The 25922-nt window shown below is 39.7% G+C and overlaps 1 protein-coding gene across 1 annotated transcript; it reads right to left on the reverse strand.

Moving 5' to 3' along the window:
• Positions 1-5419: 5419 nt before the first annotated feature.
• On the reverse strand, positions 5420-24070 carry LOC119736866 (DNA polymerase epsilon subunit 2-like). The gene is made up of 14 exons (XM_038210879.1): positions 23851-24070; positions 21838-21941; positions 19789-19942; positions 18683-18839; positions 17581-17664; positions 16480-16536; positions 15209-15330; positions 13630-13892; positions 12352-12466; positions 10881-10958; positions 8551-8659; positions 7637-7813; positions 6686-6753; positions 5420-5850 (listed from the first exon to the last, which is right to left on the reverse strand). The coding sequence occupies exons 1-14, from the start codon at positions 23913-23915 to the stop codon at positions 5832-5834; spliced, it is 1572 nt and encodes a 523-aa protein (XP_038066807.1). The 5' UTR covers positions 23916-24070; the 3' UTR covers positions 5420-5831.
• Between the last annotated feature and the right edge of the window lie 1852 nt (positions 24071-25922).

Raw genomic sequence — 25922 nt, forward strand, 5'->3', positions numbered from 1 at the left:
TACTCAGTAATGGCCAATAATTATTTGAATCATGTATCAGTAGTATTTTAATAAAAAATGAATCTATGCAAAAGAATGTGGAAAGTCTGTGTCACCTGATTGTGTGATGGGAAAGTGTAATTGAAAATTGACTGACTGATACTTTCGGGTACAACTTTAACTTTTATTATACAGGGCGGATAACCAAAAATGAAACCGAGATATTGTTGTTGAATAGAACAGCATTACCAGCGCGTTGTCGGAAAAGTTGGTACCTTGATCCGGTCTTAACTTTTTCTTTCAAATGTTGCTTGCGGTCGCTGCTGAAGTTAATTGAACGTGATGGGGAGTAATAAATAACCGTCTGATATTTTCTATCCCCCCCCCCCCCGGGTGTAGGGGGTTTCGCATGGACATTTCAGATACCAACTTTTACACTAATGTGTTAGTAATGAAATTGGGCAAAATCAGATTTTATGAAAAATCTAAAATTGTAAGGGGTTAACCTTGTATTTTTAGCAACATTGGGCAGAATCAGATTTTTATGAGAAATCTCAAATTGTAAGGGGTTAACCTTGCATATTTTAGCAAAATTGGGCAAAATCAGATGTTTCTGAAAAATCCCAGATGTAAGGGGTTAACCTTGCTTTTTTGAGTAAAATTGGGCAAAATTTAATGTTTATGAGAAATTTCAAATTGTAAGGGATTAACCTTGCATTTTTCAGCAAAATAAGGCAAAATCAGATTTTTATGGAAAGTTTCAGATTGTAAGGGGTTAACCTTGCATTTTTAGCAAAATTGGGCAAAATCAGATTGGTATGAAAAATTTCAAATTGTAAGGGGTTAACCTTGCAATTTTAGCAAAATTGGGCAAAATCAGATTTTTATGAAACATTTCAAATTGTATAAAGGGGTTAACCTTGCATTTTTAGCAAAATTGGGCAAAATCAGACGTTGCTGAAAAATTCCAGATGTAAGGGGTTAACCTTGCTTTTTGAGTAAAATTGGGCAAAATTAAATGTTTATGAGAAATTTCAAATTGTAAGGGATTAACCTTGCATTTTTCAGCAAAATAAGGCAAAATCAGATTTTTATGGAAAGTTTCAGATTGTAAGGGGTTAACCTTGCATTTTTAGCAAAATTGGGCAAAATCAGATTTGTATGAAAAATTTCAAATTGTAAGGGGTTAACCTTGCAATTTTAGCAAAATTGGGCAAAATCAGATTTTTATGAAAAATTTCAAATTGTATAAAGGGGTTAACCTTGCATTTTTAGCAAAATTGGGCAAAATCAGACGTTGCTGAAAAATTCCAGATGTAAGGGGTTAACCTTGCTTTTTGAGTAAAGTTGGGCAAAATTAAATGTTTATGAGAAATTTCAAATTGTAAGGGATTAACCTTGCATTTTTCAGCAAAATAAGGCAAAATCAGATTTTTATGGAAAGTTTCAGATTGTAAGGGGTTAACCTTGCATTTTTAGCAAAATTGGGCAAAATCAGATTTGTATGAAAAATTTCAAATTGTAAGGGGTTAACCTTGCAATTTTAGCAAAATTGGGCAAAATCAGATTTTTATGAAAAATTTCAAATTGTATAAAGGGGTTAACCTTGCATTTTTAGCAAAATTGGGCAAAATCAGACGTTGCTGAAAAATTCCAGATGTAAGGGGTTAACCTTGCTTTTTGAGTAAAATTGGGCAAAATTAAATGTTTATGAGAAAGTTCAAATTGTAAGGGATTAACCTTGCATTTTTCAGCAAAATAAGGCAAAATCAGATTTTTATGGAAAGTTTCAGATTGTAAGGGGTTAACCTTGCATTTTTAGCAAAATTGGGCAAAATCAGATTTGTATGAAAAATTTCAAATTGTAAGGGGTTAACCTTGCAATTTTAGCAAAATTGGGCAAAATCAGATTTTTATGAAAAATTTCAAATTGTATAAAGGGGTTAACCTTGCATTTTTAGCAAAATTGGGCAAAATCAGACGTTGCTGAAAAATTCCAGATGTAAGGGGTTAACCTTGCTTTTTGAGTAAAATTGGGCAAAATTAAATGTTTATGAGAAAATTCAAATTGTAAGGGATTAACCTTGCATTTTTCAGCAAAATAAGGCAAAATCAGATGTTTATGGAAAGTTTCAGATTGTAAGGGGTTAACCTTGCATTTTTAGCAAAATTGGGCAAAATCAGATTGGTATGAAAAATTTCAAATTGTAAGGGGTTAACCTTGCATTTTTAGCAAAAATTGGGCAAAATCAGATTTTTCTGAAAAATCTCAAGTTGTAAGGGGTTAACCTTGCAATTTTAGCAAAATTGGGCAAAATCAGATTTTTATGAAAAATTTCAAATTGTATAAAGGGGTTAACCTTGCATTTTTAGCAAAATTGGGCAAAATCAGACGTTGCTGAAAAATTCCAGATGTAAGGGGTTAACCTTGCTTTTTGAGTAAAATTGGGCAAAATTAAATGTTTATGAGAAAGTTCAAATTGTAAGGGATTAACCTTGCATTTTTCAGCAAAATAAGGCAAAATCAGATGTTTATGGAAAGTTTCAGATTGTAAGGGGTTAACCTTGCATTTTTAGCAAAATTGGGCAAAATCAGATTGGTATGAAAAATTTCAAATTGTAAGGGGTTAACCTTGCATTTTTAGCAAAATTGGGCAAAATCAGATTTTTCTGAAAAATCTCAAGTTGTAAGGGGTTAACCTTGCAATTTTAGCAAAATTGGGCAAAATCAGATTTTTATGAAAAATTTCAAATTGTAAGGGGTTAACCTTGCATTTTTAGCAAAATTGGGCAAAATCAGATTTTTATGAAAAATCTAAAATTGTAAGGGGTTAGTTAACCTTGCTTTTTTTGCAAAATTTGATGCATATTTTACTAAAATTGGGCAAAATCAGATGTTTCTGAAAAATTCCAGATGTAAGGGATTAACCTTGCTTTTTTAGTAAAATTGAGCAAAATTAAATGTTTATGAAAAATTTCAAATTGTAAGGGGTTAACCTTGCATTTTGAGCAAAATTAGGCAAAATCAGATGTTTCTGGAAAATGTCAGATTGTAAGGGGTTAACCTTGCATTTTGATCAAAATTAGGCAAAATCAGATGTTTCTGGAAAATTGCAGATTGTTACGGGTTAACCTTGCGCCACTTTTCAATTGTGGTTTTTGTGGTGTCATTTGTCACAGAGTGAAAGGTTGTGGTTGCCAATCAAGGCAGGTGGGTAAAAAAGATTCGCTGCTCAGTCAACTGTGAATGTAAAGACATGATCAGGGTGTCATTTTAAAGCGATATTTTAAAGCAATGTTATTTCGTTTTCGTGTTTTTTGATCCGCCCTGTATAAAATTTAAAAAAAATTCCCAATAGCAATAATGTATAAAAACATGGCGTAACTTGGGTCCAATTTGGTGGAAGTGGGACTCCGGCCCCTCCCCCCCCCCCCCCCTAAATTCTAGCACTGCTTAAAAATAATGAGGCACCACAATAGATATCACAATCAACGGCGGAATCTTGCTTGTGTGGCCCATTTTTTTTTCCAATTTACCCAGCCATGCAAAGAGCCCGTAGGGTATGGCGAGCATTCTAAATACTCATTAAATTTGAAACTTAAGGATTCTTGTGTAGCAGTGGCGTAGCCAGGAATTTTTCAGTGGGGGGGGGGGGGGGGGGGGGGCGCTGGGTGGGCTGGAACATTTCCTTGGGGGGGCATCATGTAGATCAATGATAATTTTTTTTAGAAACTCAAAATCTCAGTGGGGGCGACTGGGGGGACAACGAGGTTTAATGGGGGCTGTCTCCCCCACGCCCCCCTTGGCTACGCCACTGTTGTGTAGGGAGAGGAAACGGGAGATTGAAGCACCTTTCCATACATGTACTTTTCCTTATCCTTTGAAATTACAGGAATTCGTTAAATCAGGATTAAAATAACATTCACGGACACTCACAAAATAAAGCATTTTGAGAGTTTTATGTACATGTTTTTTATTATATAGGGTAGAGACTTTCATTAATAATAATACAAAAAAAACTTAAGTAACATTGATTGCATTACAAAAAAACATAGCCTCAAAATTCTCAAAACAGCTTTCAACATTGTTATTCATTACTGAAAACAAAAAAGGTGTTAATAATCTGCTGTCAACAGGTAGCTAAGTTGGGTGAAAAAGAAGAGTGTTCGGAGAACAGAATGTTCACAGAATTTTAAAAACAAAATGTAGTCCTGAGATAATCAGCCTCACGTTGAAACTTGGTGGTGTGGACACAAAAACTAACCAATTTTTTTCAGAGTACTTGTAATAAATATCAAATGCAAAAACTGATGTAGAAGGGCACCAACTTTATTTAATCCTAAAATAATACAGCATACATACATGTACAGGCATATTTTAACGTCTTTTTTACTGAACAATCACCCTTATAGCCATTTAATAAACTGTTCTACACACTGATGGTTGTATTCTCGGTTGCTGTAACCCAAATTCTTTTTGACACATAAGTAACACTCACAAATGACTTTCATCAGAATGTTAAAAATGTTACACTTCCTGCACCCGATTTCACGAAACTCATCGTAACTTACGATGCATCGCAGTGCTGCGACACGTATCCCTACGATGCATCGCAGCGGCGACGTGTCCTGCGGTTCATTTCACAAAATGCGTCACACTTATCGTAGTGTATTTATAGCACAACACGATTACTGTTTATTTATTCAGCGTACAGTTAATAGTTGTCTGATATTCAACAAAGAGTCGTCAGATCTCTCAAAAAGTAATTACAACGTAAAACAAAATGGCTGACGGGCGATGCAGTTTTAAAGGAAAACAAGCTCGTTGTGGACTGCATAGCTACTTTGAAACTCCAGCTGCAATATTCCAGGCTAATTCATTACAAGTTCAATGCATTTCCAAATTAGTAACTTTAACACACACTGTCTCGAGAAATTGGGTGCTGGATGTACAATACTCATTTGTACTTGGATATTGTAAAACATGTTCAAAGGGAATATACAACATTTGCAAACAAACAAAAAAACAAAACTACCAAATTATTATGAAATAAATCCCTTACTGGACTGTTGATGAATGACAATCTAAAGCATCCTGTAAAATCATGGCTCCTGGTGTGCTGTCATTTTCAAGGAAAGTGGTATTTTTTGTATCAATTTTCAATGCTGGTCAGTCGACCAGTGTTGGAAAAAAACTGGCTTTTTTCAAATACTGTCCACAATTTACCATACTTAGTTAGTCCGCATTTTGTTAGTTATTGATTACACACCTACATGTATGAACAGGTACAAACCAGCTAGACTGGTTCCCTGACCTTACAATTCCCTGACGTATACAAATTGTTCTGTTTCATCTGGGGTCAGGGAACCAGACTACAAGAACATCATTGTTTTTCTTGGTTTTGCCAGCATCTACGAACCTAAAAGCTGAAACAGGTCAGTGTAACAATATTTGCTATAAAATACTAACCCCCAAATCCATCCATTCTGAAAAGTACAGCAAAAGCAAATGTTGTATATTCCCTTTAAGTACTGCGTAGCCTATCTGTAGACAAGAAAACCACACCAATTTTGAGCACCTTTTTGCATAAGTCACTGTGTATTGGTACTTTTACAAACCTCTGTGGGGCTTACTTAACAGCCTTGGGTTTAACAAATTGGTAGCATTATTAGTCATCCAAGAGAACGAAACATGTATGGTATGACTCATGAGTCACATGTTAATAATTTGGCAAAAGTATCTGCCAACTTCTAGTTGCCATCCAGCTTTGAATCATTGCCACGTACATGCGGTTGCGATGATAAAGTCCAGTTTGATGAAAAGGAGACGCTGGCCCACGTGATGCTGCCTTTCATTCGTCCTCAATTTTGCTGAAAAACAAATGCAAACAGCGTGGAAATTAGCATTTAAAATTCAATGGGACAAATTTGGAAAGTTAAGGGTGTAAGGGTTTTGACTCTCACCACTAACAAGTTTCATGTTATTAAGATTGGCTAGAACGTTCTCAGACTTATCAAGGGATTATGCTACTCCATCAACCCTTTGACGCCGGGTGACGGCTAAAGACGCAGCTCGATGAAAGCTGATAAGCCGGGGGACTGCTATCGCCGCATTCCTGCTGCATAGCCGCATTCATTCATAGACAACGGCCGAATGCCTGCACGTACACATTCCACTCAAAGGGCAGCTGTCAGTAGGCCGAACAATACACTTTTGATGTTTACCTCTAGATATGATATGGATTTTGCAGAAATCTTCTCTTTGACTTTTCCCAATCCAAAATGTGCCACATTACTTTACAGGCATGCAACTGGAAAGTCATAAAAAAAAGAGGAAATTCAAATCTTTCCAAGACTTTGTACAGTGTTTTTCTATTTTCAATGACACACAGGGGAGGTCAAAAAAGAGGAAATCAGCTGATCCGAGGAAAAGTTGCATGCCTGACTTTAGTGTCTGCAAATAAATAATTTGTGGATCATCAAAATGCAAAAGAACAAGGCAGAGTTGTAACTGAGTCAATCACAAGTCAATCACAAGTCAATCACAAGTCATAGAGGATGAACATAGTCAAAGGAATGCCTTATGATCAAAGTTGATAAGCCGGTCGAGTTGACACAGAAGGTCTTGTGATTGACTTGTGATTACTTCATTGCTTAAAATCTGAACCACAAAACAAAAATAAAAGAAATGATTTTATGAAATTACCTGTCCTCAATCTCTTTGGTCTGTGGGTAGTAAACCTTGAAGCCAAAACCGCTCTTGGAAAATGATCCCTGGAGACAAAAACAAGACACACTGAATACCGGAGTGCGTTCCACTTTAGGCAACCATTGCTAACATTTGCCAGCTTTGGCAACATTCCTGCAAGTGGGACCGCTTGTTTGCCACCGACGTTGGTGAACGTTAGCAACAAAGGTGAAGGGTCTTCCTGTGTCCTTAGCTCTTTTTTTTTCAAAAACGGCCGACACACACAATAAACATGATGAGTCTGTTGGGGCAGAAATTTTCTGTTTTCTACATCAAGAGTAAATTCATTAGAATGTATTACTGAAAAAAACATTACCTCTAGTAAGGCCAAACAAAAAAAATATTCGGTCTCTGGTCAGACCAAAGTTCCGGAATTGACGCGGCCACGCGGCTTTTTTTTTTTTTTTTTGCTTTTTTTTTTTTTCTTCAAGCTTGGACTGTACAGACAAGGTGGGTACTATTTTGCTTTGTTGGTGTCCTCATGTACATTGGTGTCCTCCATAATTTGCCTTGGTGCTTTCGATCATTTGCCTTGGTGCAATTTCCCATTCCTTGGTGCTCTTTTGTAAAAAAAAAAATGAGGAGGTGCGGAAATAGAGGGCACTGTTGGAGCTACCGCGGAACATTTTGGAGAAAAAAAAGATCGACGCGCATGATTAAAATCGACGCGCGCGCTGACCAGAGACCGACTTATTTTTTTTTGGCCTAACAATACATTTTTGAGATTTATGAGGCTCCCCTTTTTTTGGTCAATATATCGTTCAACGGAACTACTCAGAAGTCATAAAACCCTTATAGCACGTGTAACCAGGGATCACGCCCAAAGTCAAAATGTTAGCAAAATAAACAATGCTGCAAACCTGAGAAATAAGACATTCAATCATGATGGACTTGCACAGACAGTCTTACCGTATTTGTGCACTTGCAGTTTGCATTATTGATGGTGAAGGGGTCGTACTTGTCACCGAATACGACCAGATCAGGTAAGGGGTAGAGCCTCATGGCGTTATCGTAGGCCCAGTAGATAGGGGAGGCGTGGAGGGGTAGGGGACACAGGTGGGACTGGCACACTACTGTCTTGACAAACTAAATAAAAAAAAGATGGATAAAATTAGGTTAGAATAAACCCACCTATTTAAGTAGACTCTGTGTCTTGATTGACAGAGAGCGTGTCATGTCATTTATTTTTGTTTTACACCAGAATCTCACAATTTTCACTATTTTCACTTCCCAACTTGAAAAGTTCTATACTCATAGCAACTATTACTTCACCTACTTGCAAAGAGACAAGAAGCCGTGAAAATAAGACAATTTTCCTATTTTTTTAAGGAAAGCCCCATAGAAGGCCTGCCATTGTTTCTGACTTTTTTAATGGAATCTTACTTTACGATATTTGAAGTTTAAATTTAAAATTCATTTTGATTTTTATTTAAAATGTTATATACGTCCAAGAACTTGGGAGAAAAATCACAATCTTACTTGAGTTGGACTCGAACCCACAACAACCCACAACACCCAAAAAAACTTGTTCTGCTTCCGATTACATGGCATTTGAAAATAGGGTAGGTAGGTAGGGAAATTTTTTTTGTGGCCAATTTTTTTTTTACGATCATATGGAGGTGCCTGCGTGTAGTCAAGGGTAAAAGGTAGAAATTTATCGGTTTGGGTGTTTTTCTCATTTTTCCCATTAACAAAATTAGGGTAGGGGCTGTCAGAGAAGGGTAGGTAGGGAAACCGGAAGCAGAACTATTTTTTTTTTTGCCTTACTGCCCTACAGGTATGATTTCAAGTTACATTAAATATTTGTATTTGTATGCACTCACGTGATTGGGAATTTCAGCACTGTTGTCTGGGAAACGGATGCAGTTACGACACATCTTCATGACTATATCCTCTCGAAACACAACTATCTCCTGCGTGCAATACTGCATCCTGATGACAGAGCAATAACAGCGATAGTAGAAAACGACAGTAAAATATAAGTTGTAATCATAGGGTTATATTTTAAAAACTAGAGAGCGCACTCACTGCACGCACTCATTCTGACATTCTGACGTAGCCGCCATACTTTAGGTGGAACAATGGACCCATTTTGAATTGATTTCCAAGTGCGCGCGTACATGCGTTCGTACGTTAGTACTGTGACGTACGTTACATCTTGCACGCAGTGACTGAGTGCATTTGTGCAGTTTGTTCACTTTGACCGAGCGTATTACGTTCTCAAGCAGTTGCTAAGGTTGGCGGGGCTTATGACCAATCTTGATCGATCCATTGTTCCACCTAAAGTATGGCAGCAGCGCGTCCATGTCGGCACGTTCGCATGTGCACTTAGCATACGGAGTGCGCTCTCTAGTTTTTGTAATATAACTCTATCGTTGTAATTCACTCTTAGACTTTTCACTGGTGTTTACAGTTTTCACCATGAGCATAAAAAATCGCACAGAGTTGCACAAAATGTTTCAAATTTGGGCACTAATTCATTAATGCAAATGTAAATTAATGTGTCTTCCGTGCCCATTTCGAGCAGTTTGTCGTAAACTAACAGTTTTCAACACACACAAAAATGATTCATTGCTGCAACTGCCTGCCTCTCGAGAGATTTTGTGTCATGTTCATTGCAATTTTACAATTGGGTTTTGTCATTCACTGAATATTACAAGCATGTAAGAAAAAAAGTGTGAGAAAACTTTCACACACTTTCTGGGATGGGACTTAAAGCCATAATCTCATACTGACAAGTGCAGACATCTTACCACTTGACACAACTCATACCCACTACTTCATTAGATTTACAAAATGTAACTGACCAGCTTGCCTTTCCGAGCTTTGTGGTTTTATAGTGGTTTTATAGTGGTGTAGATGTGATTTTGCCCATGAAAATGTTTACTGCGGCTTATACACAGGGCGGCTTATACGCCGAGCCTTGAAGAATAAAAAGGAAATTCACATGTGTAATTAATGTACTGGTATAAGAAGAGATGTGTTGCTGAAATGAATTATCAATTAAGAAAGTCATTAACGAACCGAAACCACGTGCCACGTAAAGGTACCGAGCGGTAAAAAGTATGGTGAAAGCTGTCTTCGATAGACGCTTGCAACAAGCCGTACGTGATTCTAGTGCTGGCTTTCCCCAGCGGACCACACCATTTGAGGTAATATAGGGGTGTACTATCTTAGAAACAATAATTACCAACATTTCCGCTGTTTAAAAAAAGAAAAAAGGCGACTCATACTTTTTATGGTGGTTCCGAAACATTTCTTTAGTCGATAATCAGTTGTTCAACTTCACAATATAATTTTTGTACTTGAAATGTATTCAAGAAACGATGTAAACCTCAAAACAGGGACTACATCACCCCTTACAAAATTAATGGATTCGTCCATGAAAATGGCAGCATCGTTTTGACGATTTCGAAGAAAGTTACGATCGAAACTTGAATACTGCTCGTTAGTAATCACAACAATTTGATAAGTTTTGAGATAAAAACGGACCTGTATATTTTTAGGACAAAACAAATCAGCATCTGTTGCCACAAAGCAAGATTTGTACGTAGCGCTCCAGTCAGACAACACACGCAATGGGGGAAAATCACGGTGGGTTGCATACTCTCTCACGTGCTGCAGGAAAATGTTGTCCTAGGCCGGCCCGCGCCGGGCGATGTACGGCCGGGGAACGGACGGGGCAGCCGGCAGCAATTCCCGGTGATTATTTCTCATCATCAATTTCCACATTTGTTTGTGAGAGTATCGATTGTAAATGATTTGATACAACTTTTGTGGCCCTTTTTATAGCTTCTGTAGTGTAATTGGAACTGGTTCAGAGCATTTTGGCTAGAATTTGGAGGCCTTACAAAATTGAAACCGCTGCTGTCGGTGCGGCTTATACGCCGGTGCGTCTTATACGCTGACTTCAAATCTTAATTTGCAGATTTTTGCGTGCTGCGGCTTATACGCCGCGCGGCTTATATTCCGAAAATTACGGTAAACATGAGGTCTCCAGTTCTGGTCCCACCACAGTTAGCTTGTGTAGTTTGTCTCGCGAGCTAAGTGCAACCTTGGATAGACTGTTACAATTTAAAACATTTTTCTTACATTTCGCAACAAGTCCTTACAATGAATCTATCTGCATGCACTTTGTTTTATCTTTCCCTACCTGCAGGGGTTGGTTGTGAATATCGCAGAAGGAACCCTCCGACAAAACTCTTCCGTGATTACGTCTGGTATGGGAGGCCTGATGAGTAAGACATGCAAATGGAAAGTACTTTAGTTGGTTTGGAGATAACACCTTTCAGCTGTATAACAGACAAGTAGTAGAAGGTAACAACGCATGGACTCCTTGCACAAGTACCCCCTCAACGGTTACAAAGGGAGAGTTGGGGGACACCACTGGGAGGGGCACTTGAAAGCATTACCGACGGAACCTGACACTCATGCAAAGCTGAGCTATGGGTATCTGCACATTCAGAACTAGAAAGCACTCAGAGAGCGCAAACCTCCCCCAAGACTGAACAATTCCCCGCCATATTGTCCGTACACTCAAATGAAATACTCACACATCCACTGGACTCCCATATTTTATTGCACATTCAAACTGTCAACAGGATTGCTCATATTCTGAATTTTAGTGCTGCTATGCCAGACAGACAGAGGCTGCTGTGCAGTTATGGGTATAAGCCAGTAAAGTGAGGCATGATCATCCTGGCATAAAGGCAAAAAGCAAAATTGTGGACTCTGACCCTATCTCCCAGACCCAGATGACTTCCAAAATCTAATGGATTTGTACTTTGTACCAAGGACCACCTCTTAAAATAATTTCAAGAAAATCCGTCCATAACTTTTTATGGTTAACTAGCTATCTTGTTAACAGACAAACCAACCAACCAACCGACAAACTAACGCCAATGAAAACATAACCTCCTTGGCAGTGGTAATAGATTTAAGACTTGCGTACTTTGTGCCACACACGCGAACCAGTATGCATGCAATGTGCCCCTCCCACTCTGAGAAGTGGTTACAAAGTGCCAATACTGTTCTTGCACAGTGTCTACCATTATAAATATAATGGATACCATGTGACATTCTCTCAACCAGTCAACAGACTCTAAAAATGACTCAATTATAATGCAGAGGCATAATGTCCAGTGATGAAATGTCAAACTACTGATGTAGATTGAGACCTTTCCGACACCTCACACAAATTGCTAATATAATGGAATGTCAGAATCGAGTCGAGTCTAATGTGACTGAGGAAAGACTCTCGGTGCCTTGACTTTGAACATACTTAAGGATTGTTTTCATGTAACTGTAGAAATTTAAATAAAAATTGTATGGGAAAATTGATCTTGAAAAGGTCTCAAAAGGTCTTGGACAGATTTTGACTGTCAATAAGGCATTTTTATTTCAGCTTGAATGTTGATCTCAAAACTTATACCTCAGCAGTCTTTCATCAAATAATGAGACTCTGCAGCATAGTTATTTGACTTATTTTGGTTCTGAAATTTAAGGAATATATGAAAATGAGTGAGGTCTGAAAAAGCTTTGGTGAGGTCTTGACTACAACACGGCATAAAAGTTTCCCATGGGAAAACGTTATTTTTCTGAACAGTAAATGTTGCCAGTGTTACCTTGGTAGAATGGCGGCCGGGCCAGGATCCTGAGGACCAGGAACAAAGATGAACCGACTTCTCTGAAGCAGGGTGGGGTACTCTTGCAACATGTCACTCAGAGCTTGTAATGATTCTGATGTAGAGAGACAAAACAATATTAAACATAGGGGTTTTCGAAACCTTTGCTTCGTCTTCAGCCTCGGCTTTGCCTCCGACTTCTGAATCACTGAGAAGTAAACCAATTGGAAATATTCTAACGTTTGGCTTCATATCAATCGATTGAATGTTCCTGAAGCATTACAGGCACCAAAATGTAGCTGGAGTCCCAGAACCTTTTTTGCAATGGTTTGGTTGGTCCATTAAACCTAAACCTCTGAGCATGACATTTTTGTCAAAGAAAGTTCTAAGCTTGAGTCTGTTTAAACACTGAGCAGTGAAATAGCTCTAATAGTCCTGAATCCTCCAATTTTAATATGATTTTGCACACCCCCTAGGGAGTTTGGAACATGTACTTGTCAAGAAGCTGGGGCATAAATCCCTATGTAAAGTAAGAGAGGCTGAACTGCACAATTCAAAAGAAAGCTGGTGTATTTCTAGCATTCTTTGCTAGAAGCGCATTATGATTGGTCACTCCGGTGTAAATGATGCTGTTGCTTTCAATTTGAGCAATTTTCAGTACAGAATCACTGCCACTGGATGTGAAAATCTTGGGGTTTGTTTTGGCAGTCTTAACCCAGAGATGCCAACTTTACAGACTACAAAACAGTAATGATTCTTCCTGCAAAGAGTAATGCTAATGTAAATACATAGGACAACAGTCAAGTTTAAGTTTAAGTTTAAGAGTAACCACAATGTTGGCATATAGGACAGCTGGAATTTTCAAGAGTAGTAACATGCCTCAAAATCCTACTAATTACTCCAAAAGAGTAATGGTTGGCATCTCTGTTAACCCATTACTGGGTCCAGTTGTTTCTCATTTGTGTAGGGTTTTGGCAACTTGCAATTGGGTAGTGCCGTACGTAATTCACATATGATTACTTAACAACTGAAGTTGCCAAACACTAAACCAACCAAAAACCACCAAACCAGTTTCGGTTCAACTGCATTCTTTCTCTTCCTGTGTATTATTGTGTACACATACAGGAAAAGGTGTCACAAATTAATGTGTGGCTTAATATTGTGAATCCCTTCTATTACACAATTGACCACTTCCACGAGAACAAAAAGTTAAAAAACATTCAACGTTCAGATATGAGGGAAATGGCAAACTGACAATGTGCAGATTTGGTTCGGTACCTCGTAGAGTCTTGACGTGATTGCTGCCATAAGGCTTGGAGGTGAAGTTGCCACAGAAGACAAAGCACGTCGGAGGCATCTCGGAGTAGCCGGTGAAGAGCGTGTTGAGTTTCTCTCGGACCCGGAGCTGGTCCAGCCAAATGTCCGACACAAAGACAAACATGGCCTCTTCGTTGTCTTTCTCTATCGTCAGGAGTTTCTCTGAGGACTTAGCACAAGTCGGGGACGGACCGCCAAAGAAGTTCAAACTGCCAAAGTAGGCTCTAATATAAAAAAATTAAAGGCATGATAGGATCATTTGCTTTTTATGCATTTTGTTCGTTAACTTCGTTTCCAATAATAACACCACTCAAAGTCCAGAGAAGAATGTTGTAACCAAACCTGTTAAACTTTCAGCTCAGTGGATATTGCAGTTTTTGCAAAAACAGTGCAAACCACGCACAACCTTTTAATCATGAAACACGATTTTGTCCATATGGCACACCGTGTTTTCAAAAATCAGTCAAATGACAGATCGTCGGAAATCACCTGCATTTCTTGATTTCTTCCTAATGACGGAAAGTAAGACAGCAAATAAACCATGACAAGACTCCCAAATGGGACTTTCACCTCGTTAGGCTGCAAGTGGCTGCTCTGGTACGTTACATCCACTTAAGGCTGCGTCCAATTTACTTGACTATTGCTTGCAATCTCACATGTGCCTACGGAACTTGCTTAAGAAACTTCCCACAGACATTATGTGTTACTGCAAACCATAGTCTAATAACTCGGATACGGCCTTCTCAAGCTACATAGTGACAATGCCAAAGAGTCTGTCCTTTGCAAGTGCATCCTTTCTTTTCACGAAAATTGTGATTCACACCAAGTAGACTTGGACTATATTTCAATACTAGTGTATAGTTACAATATTTTTTTTTTATATGGAGCAATACTGAATGTTGTCAAAATACCGATGATCTTGGTATGGAATTCCATTACCATGTTTTCCTTATCAAATGTGGCAAGAAGTGGAAAAGCCCTCTAAAATTAAGGTCCAAATAAAACAACTTGGCCATATCTGCACTATATTGATAATTGTTTCAATTCCTTGTGGTCAGGTATATGGGCTCTGTGCGCCAACAAAAGAGGGCGGCCTTTTACCTAGCAACGACGTCCCATGGGCGGGACATTTCGCTGGTTGATGGCACCGTTCCTTGTGTGTGATGCATGTACACCAGGGCATTCAGTACTATGTACACGCAGTGCTAGTGAAGGCCGCGCGCCGTGGCAAAATTGCAGTCAGGCAAGATGGCACGGTCGGTCACCCCCAACTGTACTTTCTTTGCCGGTGAGGGGGTACTTGTGAACAGAGCGGATAAGGTGAAAATCGTGCTTACTCGTCATCCAGCAGGGCCTATGCAGTTCTGCCCATGCTGCCTGTTTGCAGTTTCCCTAACATTTTGATGACACAATAATCCACCAAGAAAAATACCTGATAAAACCGAATACCGCAACATTTTTGTGACAGCTCCCATGCGCATTCAAAATCCAATTACGCACAAGCCTAACGCCAAGAGCGTGCCATTATTTAAGTACGTACCTGGTGGCCTCTGCAGGTTCAGAGGGTGGGAATCCAAACGCTGTGATGTGGAAGACTTGGTCTTCATACCAGCCCTCCGCTAGGACAAAGCAGTTCTCGGTGAACAGTCCAGTGTGGAACTGGTGCAAGGATGGTTAAGGAATATTAACTACAGACAGTGGCAACAGAGGGACTGTTTGATCATACTGACAATTGACCTATCGCGTCAACACAGCTCGTGAAATATTGTCCAATTACGTGATCTACAAATGGACACGGAACACATAAAATATGAGACAAACAAAAGTTAACGTACAAAATTCCATACGGTTGTCTAAGGGGCGTGGCTAACTCGCAAACGGTGATATGTAAATTATATCAACTAGTTGTTGATTCCTGACTTACAATTTGCAATATTAAAGATCACTATCGTCTTACTTTGAACAAATATTGTTAGCTCCATGTTGCATATGGAAATACATGCAGCTACTGACAACCAGCACTGTACACAACCTCAATACGAGGGTCCCTGAATAATCAGCTAGTCTAACTAGTATACAAATAGACTGCTTTATCTCGTGGTGTAGTGAAACTAGCCTCCCAAGGTGATCCATGGACATTCTATTTGTCCCGAGGCGAAGCCGAGGGAAAATAGAATGGTCCATGGATCACCGAGGGAGGCTAGTTTCACTACACCACGAGATAAAGCAGTCAATATTTGTTATATAACACCTCTCCCACAGATTCTGCTTGATTTTAAGTGATAACTGATTGATTTAATCTGAATACAATTAAACTTTACTTCTATTTGTATACGAAATTAGTTGAAAATTAACTTGCACTTTTTCAAACTACCGGGCCCTTCACAAAAGTTTGAACCCAGCTCTGTAGTGGTAGCGCTTGGGAACAATACGCGCAACACATGCACCCGCACGCATTTGCACACAATGCGTATAGTACTTTGGTTGCTACGGGTATAAATACCTTGGTTACTACGGGTATAGTACTTTTGGTCGTGCACAGCAAGACAGCAAAAATAGCCAATGCCATGTGACTCGTTCTCAGCCAATCAAGATACAGAATCTGTGGGTGAGGTGTTATAACATAAACTAGCAAGTGTTTGATGAAGATTTTAAACTGCATTCATAAATACCTAAGACAGTTTATCCATTCCTATTGGTCGAGAGCCCCGTCACGTGGCCAGTTCTAAACGGTTAATAAAGACATGGCTGGCTGGTCTTAAACATGTTTCCAGGTTTTTGCTTGATTTTGATTTTAGTTTCAAAGGATATTGCTTTGCTGAGGTCAAGTTGAACAGCTCCGGTAGGATCTTCCAGGAAAAACTTGCCCTGCAAATTAAAAGGAATAAGAATTGATAAAAACAAATAACAGTTTGACTGCATTTACGGCCAAGTTTCTGATTAAAGACATAGATTATGAAAAATGTCTATGTCTCTGGTTTCAAACTGATTCTCTTTTGCATCAGTAAAAAGAATAGTTTACTAATTCGGAGGGCTCAACTTTTTTTGGGGGGGGGGAACTTATTTGACAATATTCAACATGTTCTCTGGCTCCCTACCAGGGCCCAAGTTCACGGCGCTGCTTAACAGTTAGCAGAAAAGTTGTGATTAGCAAAGCAGAAGAATTGGCTAACCTTAAGCACTAGTCACGGCGAGGATGTGCTAACGGTTGCGCGTGCATGGAGATCTCTATTGTGACGTCACTAATAAATTGAGCAAATTTTTCCTCTGAAGTAAGCGTGCCTCCTGCTGCGCTTACTGCTTACAGTCTCCATGAAATAGACGGAGGCTCTGTTAGCAGAAAATCGTGAGCTTAGCAGCGCCATGAAATTGGGCCCAAGTAGAATATATACAGTAATAACAGAAAAGCATTTGTTGGTGGCGCACATCTTTCTCTACTCAAATTTCTTCATGAGAAAAAATGTAAACGTCTGTTTATACACACTGACAGACAGCATATAATTTGTACAGTGAGACAAGTGCCAATTTTTTGCTTGTGTGGTCATTCTATAAGTCTGGGTCCACTTTTGTTCCTGTCCCTGTTACATCTGACATCTATGATTTTCTAATTCTGATGCACTCCTCAATGCAGTCATCCTCCAAGAGTGATTATGAATAGCAAACTACCTATCCAACAAATACAAAATCATTTGAAGTCATTTTTAATGATACTTGAATGGCCAATTACAAAGTACCAAGGTAACAGGGACAGGAAATAATTATGACAATGACCCTTATCCAACAATATTCATTATGCTTATAACATCATTCCCTCCTCACTTTCTCTGTTAGCATAAAATAAGCTCCTTTTTGTTGGAAAAAAGCGTGAAGCATTGCTATATCCTGTGCATGATGTCTAAAGAAAATATTTACCTCTTTGAGTTGGGTAAGCATACCCAGCACGATGATTTCTCCAAGCTTGGCAGTGCTGCCTAGCAGGAACTCCACAGGTTTCAGCTAATATCAAAAAAACAAACAAAAAAATGGATTCAAACATTTTGATAGAAGAGCCAACTTAAAGATTTGTCTGGGGCAAGTACGTGGGACAGTTTTCCTATTACAATTGGTCAAGAGCCCATCACTGCTGTTTAAAAGGTAGAGGAGATCATTTGCAGCTGTCCGGAAAGTAACTGACAAAATTATGGTTGAAAAGCTTACTTGGTTTAAAGATAGTAATGGCAATAAACTCCCTGTGAAATTATTCTTTCTGGCATGCTGTCATTTTGAAGAAAACAACAAAAGAAGGCCATTTCCAAGGATACGTCAAGTAATGCATTTTTTAGAACTTTCTGTGAACAGCTAGTTTGGGTAACACGCAAGCATTGACACGACACACACGCGCACGCTACATGTATTATTCGTCATTATTGTGTGACATCGCGTAGCTGCAATCATCTGAATGAGAACATGTCCCAGATGCTGATTTCGGGCGCAATTCAAACATGACTCTGCAACTTTTGAATTGAAATTGAGATCCTAGAATATTGTTTTTGCGGAATCTACAGCACTCACCAGGCTAAAACTAAATCAGGTTAGTCATAAAGCACCCGTCTTTAGATTTTGAGCACTTTTGTTGCTTCAAACGAAAACAATGCACAAATAACAAATCTACCCTACCCTTTAACACTGCGGGTGTTTAAATGGTATAACCAGTGGTAGTGTTTATCGCAAGACCCTTCTCTGATACATGATACCCTGTGGAGACATGTGTATAATAGGCAACAAAAGATTGTATACGTCTCCACAGTGCAAATTCTATACGTCGCGTATAATGGATTAAAAAGGTAGGTCAACTTACTTTTCAACTTTTATAGAGCTTATGAATTGGGACAAAAGCGTGTTGGAGCATTTAGAAATGTGAAGTTTAAAACCGGTTGGGGCCCTGCCGCTGATGATGGCCTGAGCCGAAGGCAAGGGGTTTAACTGGTGACCAGGCCCCTAAACCAGTTTTAAACCAGTTTGAATCAATGATCACCTGAAATTTCCTTGCGTTGTTATCTGTGGCTGTGCCGGGCACCGGTGGAGTAAAGAGACTATGTCTTGCTGTCCGCTGCTGTAGGAGTGTGTAACGCTCCAGGAACAGGTCAGCTTTAGCCTGGGCACCAGCGTGCAAGCAGGGTACCGAGTTGTTCCTTCAGAAAATATGAAGAAAAAAAATCAACTTTTTCAATCAACATACAAATTGCACTGAGCTAAATGATAAACAGAGATTTCAAAACAAGGAACGGTAAGTTTGCAGTTGCATCGAGTTAGTAGGGAGGTTCTGAAAAGAACCGGAAGAAACGCAATGTTTCGGACAGCATGCTCTGCCTGTCATCAGGGATGAGGGATTTCAAGTTTGAGGGTGGTTATTTAAAAGATCTTGAAGCGTAATGCGTGGCGGTAAAACTGCGAAATTATTCTTGCCTTCAAACTTCAAATGTTATCAGAGTCCTCAAAGGACTTTGGCCAAAATGGAAAAAAATGCTGTGTTTTCTGTTAGTTACCCAACAGACCCCAGAAATATAGCAAATTGTTTGCATGTATATCAAGTTTTCCACACTAAAGTTACAACTGTATCCAAAACAAATTTGCAGGACTCCAGGACTAGACGTCATGTAAACTACCCTATTCTGAAAGGGGACGTCTCTACTTGTATAGTCCGAAGTCCCATTGGTCCGACGTCCCATAGGTCCGACGTCCCATAGGTCCGACGTCCCATAGGTCCGACGTCCCATTGGTCCGACGGCCCATTGCTCTATACATGTACGTTCCATTGGTATAAACGTCCCATTGGTCCGAAGTCCCATTGGTCCGACGCATATAGGATTAGGGTTAAGGTCAGTCAACCTGAACAAGTGGAACTACAAAGCATTATTTTTCGTTGGACCAATGGGACGTCGGGCCAATGGGACGTCGGACCAATAGCACTTCAGACTATCGAGACGTAACCATTTTGAAAAACTTGTACACAAAAAAATTGACACTTTGAGTCAAAGTGATTCTTAAAATTTCTTTTTATGAGACATATCAAAATTGATTGCATTTGTTTTGTTTTGTTCAACCAGTTTTTATATTTTTAGTTTTGTCTCGTTCATTTACTTGAGGAACTTCTTCCTATCCTGATTGTAGGTGAATCTGGGGACAGTGAAAGCGTCAATGACGGCAAACGCCCTCTCATTTTCCTGCTCCTCCCCCTCGTTACACTCATCGATGGCTGCCTTGAGGATTTCCATGGATACCAGTGATGATGTCACTGTGAATGCAGGGGAAAAAAATAATTACTTGCATGTTTGCAGGTTGGAAATCAAACAAGAATAGTATTGGATGCATTTATTTCGATGTGAACCAAATCCATTTATCCTTTTTATTTTTTCAAACCCAAACTTGCAGATGAGCTCGGTAAAATTTGAGGGTTTTTTAAAGGGAATGTACAACATTTGCTTTAAGCAAATAAGCAAATATTGTTCAACTGACTTGTTTCACGTTTTGGGCTTGTTTATGCTGGAAAAACCAAGAAAACCAATCATTTTCTTGTAGTCTGGTTCCATGACCCCACTTAAGATGAAACGTAAAGACTTTGGGGAATTGTAAGGTCAAAGAATCACTCTAGCAGGTTTGTACCCCTTCACAGGTGTGTAATCTATTGCAAAGAAAATGCGGAATAAACTAAATATGAAAAAAATAGGAACAGTTTTTGAAAAAAGCCAGTGTTTTCCAACGCTAGTCAGCCGACCAGCGTTGGAAAAATACAGTTTTTCTTGAAAATGTCAGCACACCAGGAGCCACGATTTTACAGGATGCTTGAGACTGTCAATCCCTAACAATTCAGTAAGGTATTTCGTGATAATTTGATCATTTTGTTTTTTGATGTTTGCAAATGTTGTATCTTCCCTTTTACCTAGGGGATTTATTAATTTCAATATTTTAAATGAACAGGTTGCAAAATAGACAGTGTACAATGAAATAGCGTTATTCTTAAATCTCCATCACTCTGCACGCCTTCTTTATAAAGGTTCTACAACTTACATGTGCCAATGTCAAGAAATGGACGAAATGCCTAAATTAAAAAGAATTCAGCTTTTGAAGCAAACAATACTTTGTGCTGCAAAGAGAAACACATAAGAAACTGAGCAAACTCTGTACAAAGTTTGTTTAATTGGAAATGACTTCTACCTCTATGAACTGAGAACCAAATTAATTTTAAACATAGGTTTGCATTGATATGATGGTTGAAAAATAATAGGTTTATCTAAATATTTTAAATAGAATTTTTTTTTTTTTTTACAAAATCATTTTTAAGCGCTGTTCTGAGATTTGTTTTTTTGTGTCACATCACAGATGTCCTAATCTTTCACCCACCAAGTTCTTTCCAGATTCGCAAAGAGCTTTGGAAAGAATTTGGAATCATGGAAACAATTTGGAATCATGAACAGAGCCAAGCTACATTCGTGGGAGGCTTGACGCTCCTTGATATAACAAGGGTATAAAAAAGGGGTATGCATCAGAACCGGGTACCCGCTGATGTCAGGAACCGGTTCCAGATTATGGGATCGGGTATCCGCAACCAACTTTACAAATTACTTAGTTACTTCTCAGTCAATGAAAAAGAAAGGTTTTGAATGCCATTGGTGGGGAATTTTCAAAGTGAAACCAGTCTACGAAATCCAAAGGAGATTTCACATTTTCGTGTTTTTTAATGTGAGACAGATAATGCTATTATAAGATGGAATTTATAATAGTTGATGCGGTACCCGCTGCTATGTACATCAGATTCGAACCAGCCAACCGATCCCGTTAGCTCGGTGGTCGAGTGGTAACACATCTGCACTAGAAAGCAGGAGGTCGTGGGTTCGAGTCCCACACGAGTGATTTTTTCCAACTTTCACTCGGGAGGTAACACACTGAGTATACAGTGTTTAAAAACGTTGGTGAAGGGCAAAACCTAATTTGACAGATAATGCTCACGAAAGTTGCAGTTTACACCGTAAAGCTACATGTATAAAGCCCTTCAGACAACTTTGAGGATTTCAATTTTGTGGTTGGGTTTCTTTTACCGGTATCTGGATACCAGTGTTGTACTTCAATATGGTACCCATTTTCCGTACTACCCATAATGCTTGAAATGAAGTCCAGATTGAAGAGACTCACAAGGCTGTTTCTGTACTGTCTCGATGATTCTCTCCAAGCACTGCTCTCTCTCCTGTATATCAGCCACTGAGCCCAGAGCCTCCACCAAATACTTGATGGCATCACTGTAAGAGATGTATTGAAATATGTCAGTCAATCAATCAGTACAAAAAAACCCTGCACCTGACAACATCAACTCTCATGACTGTAGGGCTGTGCAACCAATTTTACAACTTACTAAGTAAATTCTCAGACAATGAGAAAGAAAAGTTTTTAAATCTGATTTATGACGCTCATGAAAGTTGCAATTTTACGCCGTAAAGCTGTAAAGTCCATTGTACACACTTGTATCTACCAGTAGCCGTGTTGCTGCACCGATGAGGCAGCATTATCGTGCGGACCTTTATGAACAATCTAAACAGCAACTTTCGAGATTTGAATTTCAGGTTGGGCTTCTTTCACGGGTACCCAGGTACGGGTACCCGGGTACCCGTGTTTCCTTTCAATCGGGTACCCGGTTCTTGTACTACCCGTAAATACACACCCGTACATGAATGTAGGTCCTACCGATCAAGAAAACCACATTCGACATCATTATCAACGCTGTGATCTTTTGGCCATGGAGGCCAATTCTAGCCACAAGATATGTCTGGGTCTATTGTGTATTGCGTGCAATATCTTACTCCTGGTGGCCATGCCATATTTTAATTTAAGGTAAATTTTACCAAATTTATCAATCAATCTTACTTAATTTCAGTGGGTACAATTTTTTTTTCATTATGGTTTGTTATTTTGGCTGGACCATTACTTTTGCCTACTTTTCTGTATAATATTGGGACTATATTGTGGTGTGTTTTTTAATGTTTTTATATTGTAACAGTCTTGCAATTTGGCCTGAGGTCCACGAGTTGAATGAAAATTAACCAATATAAAATGCAAAAAAAAACCTGTTAATGGTCAGTTAGTTAGCATCTTCTGCAACCTCAAACAATAAGCCTATTCTTTTTTTTCTTTTCTCAGTTTTCTAGATTTTCAACAGTAATTGACAAAATCAATGACAGTAGGCATGGTAGGGGCCTATAATCATGATACTTATCCATTTTTCAAATTGATACCGTGGGAATTAACAGAGTGAGACGAGTTGGAGACCAATATTAATTTATAGTTTTCCCAAAAAGTATGATTCCCCCAGCCCCAGTTGAGATGTGGGTAGCCCCATAATGTGGCCAGTTTACTGGACTGCCTCCGTAAACATAGGCCACACGTCCACCATCTTGGAATCTGACTCGCCGAAATTTTGAAAGTGATTTCCACATTGCGACTTCAAACCCAGTTCATTTATGCTTTAAAAATACACTTACCCTCTTAATAACAAAATTAGAACCTGCTGCCAGTGTCAGTTGCCCAGCTGCTGCGTAATTTACGACATTTTCTGGACCATTCTTGGCAACTTGATCCAACCGTGGAGCTATCTCCATGGTCCAACTGAACAATGCCCTCGCGCAGATCGTTCACCTGTCAATCACGCGTGCAGGACGCACGCCGCAGGCCCAGTGGTAGTCCGGTTCCCAGACCAAAAGATTCTGACTATTCCTAGGATCAGGAATAGTCAGAATCTTTTGGTCTGGGAACCGGACTACCACTGGGCCTGCGGCGTGCGTCCTGCACGCGTGATTGACAGGTGAACGATCTGCGCGAGGGCATTGTTCAGTTGGACCATGGAGATAGCTCCACGGTTGGATCAAGTTGCCAAGAATGGTCCAGAAAATGTCGTAAATTACGCAGCAGCTGGGCAACTGACACTGGCAGCAGGTTCTAATTTTGTTATTAAGAGGGTAAGTGTATTTTTAAAGCATAAATGAACTGGGTTGAAGTCGCAATGTGGAAATCACTTGCAAAATTTCGGCGAGTCAGATTCCAAGATGGTGGACGTGTGGCCTATGTTTACGGAGGCAGTCCAGTAAACTGGCCACATTATGGGGCTAAGATGTGGGGGGAACATTTGATAGGCCTAGTTATTTCTGTTCGACTCACCTTCGAAGAGACAAGCCATTCATCTTGAACGCCGAGTTCACGTTAGATTTGATTTTCGCCGACATGTTACCATAAGGGGATTTCTGAAGCTCTGTACTCGAGTATGGAATCAAAATGAAGCTGTAAGTTGAAGTTGAGTGAGTAACGGAGCGCAAAATACAGGCTTTGTTTACTAAACTATCCGCAGTCAACTCCAAGACCAAGTAGGCGATGAAGTATCAAGATTTCCCGCGGTTAGAGGGCGCCACCAATTGACACACTACCGGCAGTGCTCGCGCGAATGTAAAAAGAGCGCCCTCAAATAAGGACGCGCTGCCCTTTAGCTGCAGAAATAGCTAGGCTGAATGTTCATTCTATTTTAATATTTCATTTCATTTACTATTTCGCAAGTACATACATGTAAAAATAGTCGGCTACAATTATGGAAATTAGGTGGACCAATGAACAAGAAAAAGAGAAAAAAAGATTATAATTACACCACTGCAGGATCACTAAAACATTACTAACTGAATAACTATCGAGAAGTTCTCCAGGCACAATTTTAATATATACAGAAAAAGCACTACAAGAACAATGAATACAGCCCAAACAGAATCTGCATGGCCGAGTTTTGAGGTCAAGAACGTGAATTTCTAGAGTTTGTCCGCGATTTGTGGGACATTGGCACGGGCTGGCTGATTTTTAGGTCAAAATTGCGCGATTTGGTGGATAAAATTTCCACCAGCTGGTCCAGTTTTCAGTATCAGAGCGTGAATTTCTAGATTTCTCCGATTTCGGGAACATTGGCACAAGATGGCCAATTTTGGGACAGAGTGGATTTTAAATTTTGAGATTGGGCACTGGCTGGACGAGTTTTTTGTTCAAGAGCGTGGGTTTCTATATTTTGTAAAAAGTTGTCCGTGATTTGGAGGACAAAATTGGCACTAGATGGCCGAGCTGAGTAGGACAGTACATTAATTTCTAGATTTTATGCGCGATTTAGTGAAAAATTTCCAACCCCCCCCCCCCAAAAAAAATCGCTCGATCATTGGGGGGGGGGGGGGGATGCACACCATCTTTCTGAGGGGGCGCCCTACGGGCCACTATCAGACAGTTCCATACCGCTTTATGGCGGCACAACTAATTAAAGACGTTCGAGCTACGTTGTAAAGGAGCACAGTCCTGAAAAAAGGCCGCTCGTGAAAAAGGACTATTTATGTGCTTCTCTGCGACTTGGGGACAAATTTATTGGTGCTAGCTGATGGTCGAGTATTGCTTTCATTTTCAAGAAATAGCAGATTTGTCTGCGATTTCGGGGAAAAAATGGCCCGAGTTTTGAGTTCAAGTTAAGTAGGGGCCTACGTACGTGGCTTTCGAGATTTTGCCACGATTTGTGGGACATTACGCACTCACTTTTGGGGGAGGGGGGTGGTGGTGGTGGACACCATTTTCGGGGGCGCCCTTTAAGGCCCCCCCCCCCCCCAAAAGTCTCCGGTTTCTGGTATGCGCGCGCGTCGCCGTAGCCATGCGTGTCGGCAAAATGAAAAAGTTTTTTTTTTCAATGAAAGATGATGTATCAAAACCGCCAAACTCACTGGTTTGACTGGAATTCTGCTGCTGCGCAATTTCAACGTGTTTTTAGATGGGGTTATGATCGAGAATAAGCTTTATGTGGCCTCTCTGGACTCCCATATATCTTCACTAAGTTTAGTCGGGCACCATTTGCAGTCATCAGCCGACATTTTGAAGCAAAAAAGTAGGGTAAAAAAAAAAAAAAAAAGCCCCGTCGCCGCACCACTTTTTGGACAAGCTCCATACCAGAAACCGGAGACTTTTTTTTTTGGCCTAAACCGGACACTGGTAGACTGTTAGACGCGGCTTTATGGCGGCACAATTAATTAAAGACGTTCGCGCTACGTTATATAAAGGGGCAGTCCTGAAAAAGGGTCACTCGTGAAAAAGGACTATGAACGTGGATTTCTAGATATCTTCGCCGTTTTGGGGGACAAATTGGTTCTAGCTTGCCGAGTTTTGAGGTCAAGAACGAGGATTTCTACAATTTTCCGCGATTTATGGGACATTGGGCACTAGCT

This window comes from Patiria miniata, unplaced genomic scaffold (genome assembly GCF_015706575.1).
Source record: "Patiria miniata isolate m_02_andy unplaced genomic scaffold, ASM1570657v1 HiC_scaffold_10, whole genome shotgun sequence".
Classification (NCBI taxonomy): domain Eukaryota; kingdom Metazoa; phylum Echinodermata; class Asteroidea; order Valvatida; family Asterinidae; genus Patiria; species Patiria miniata.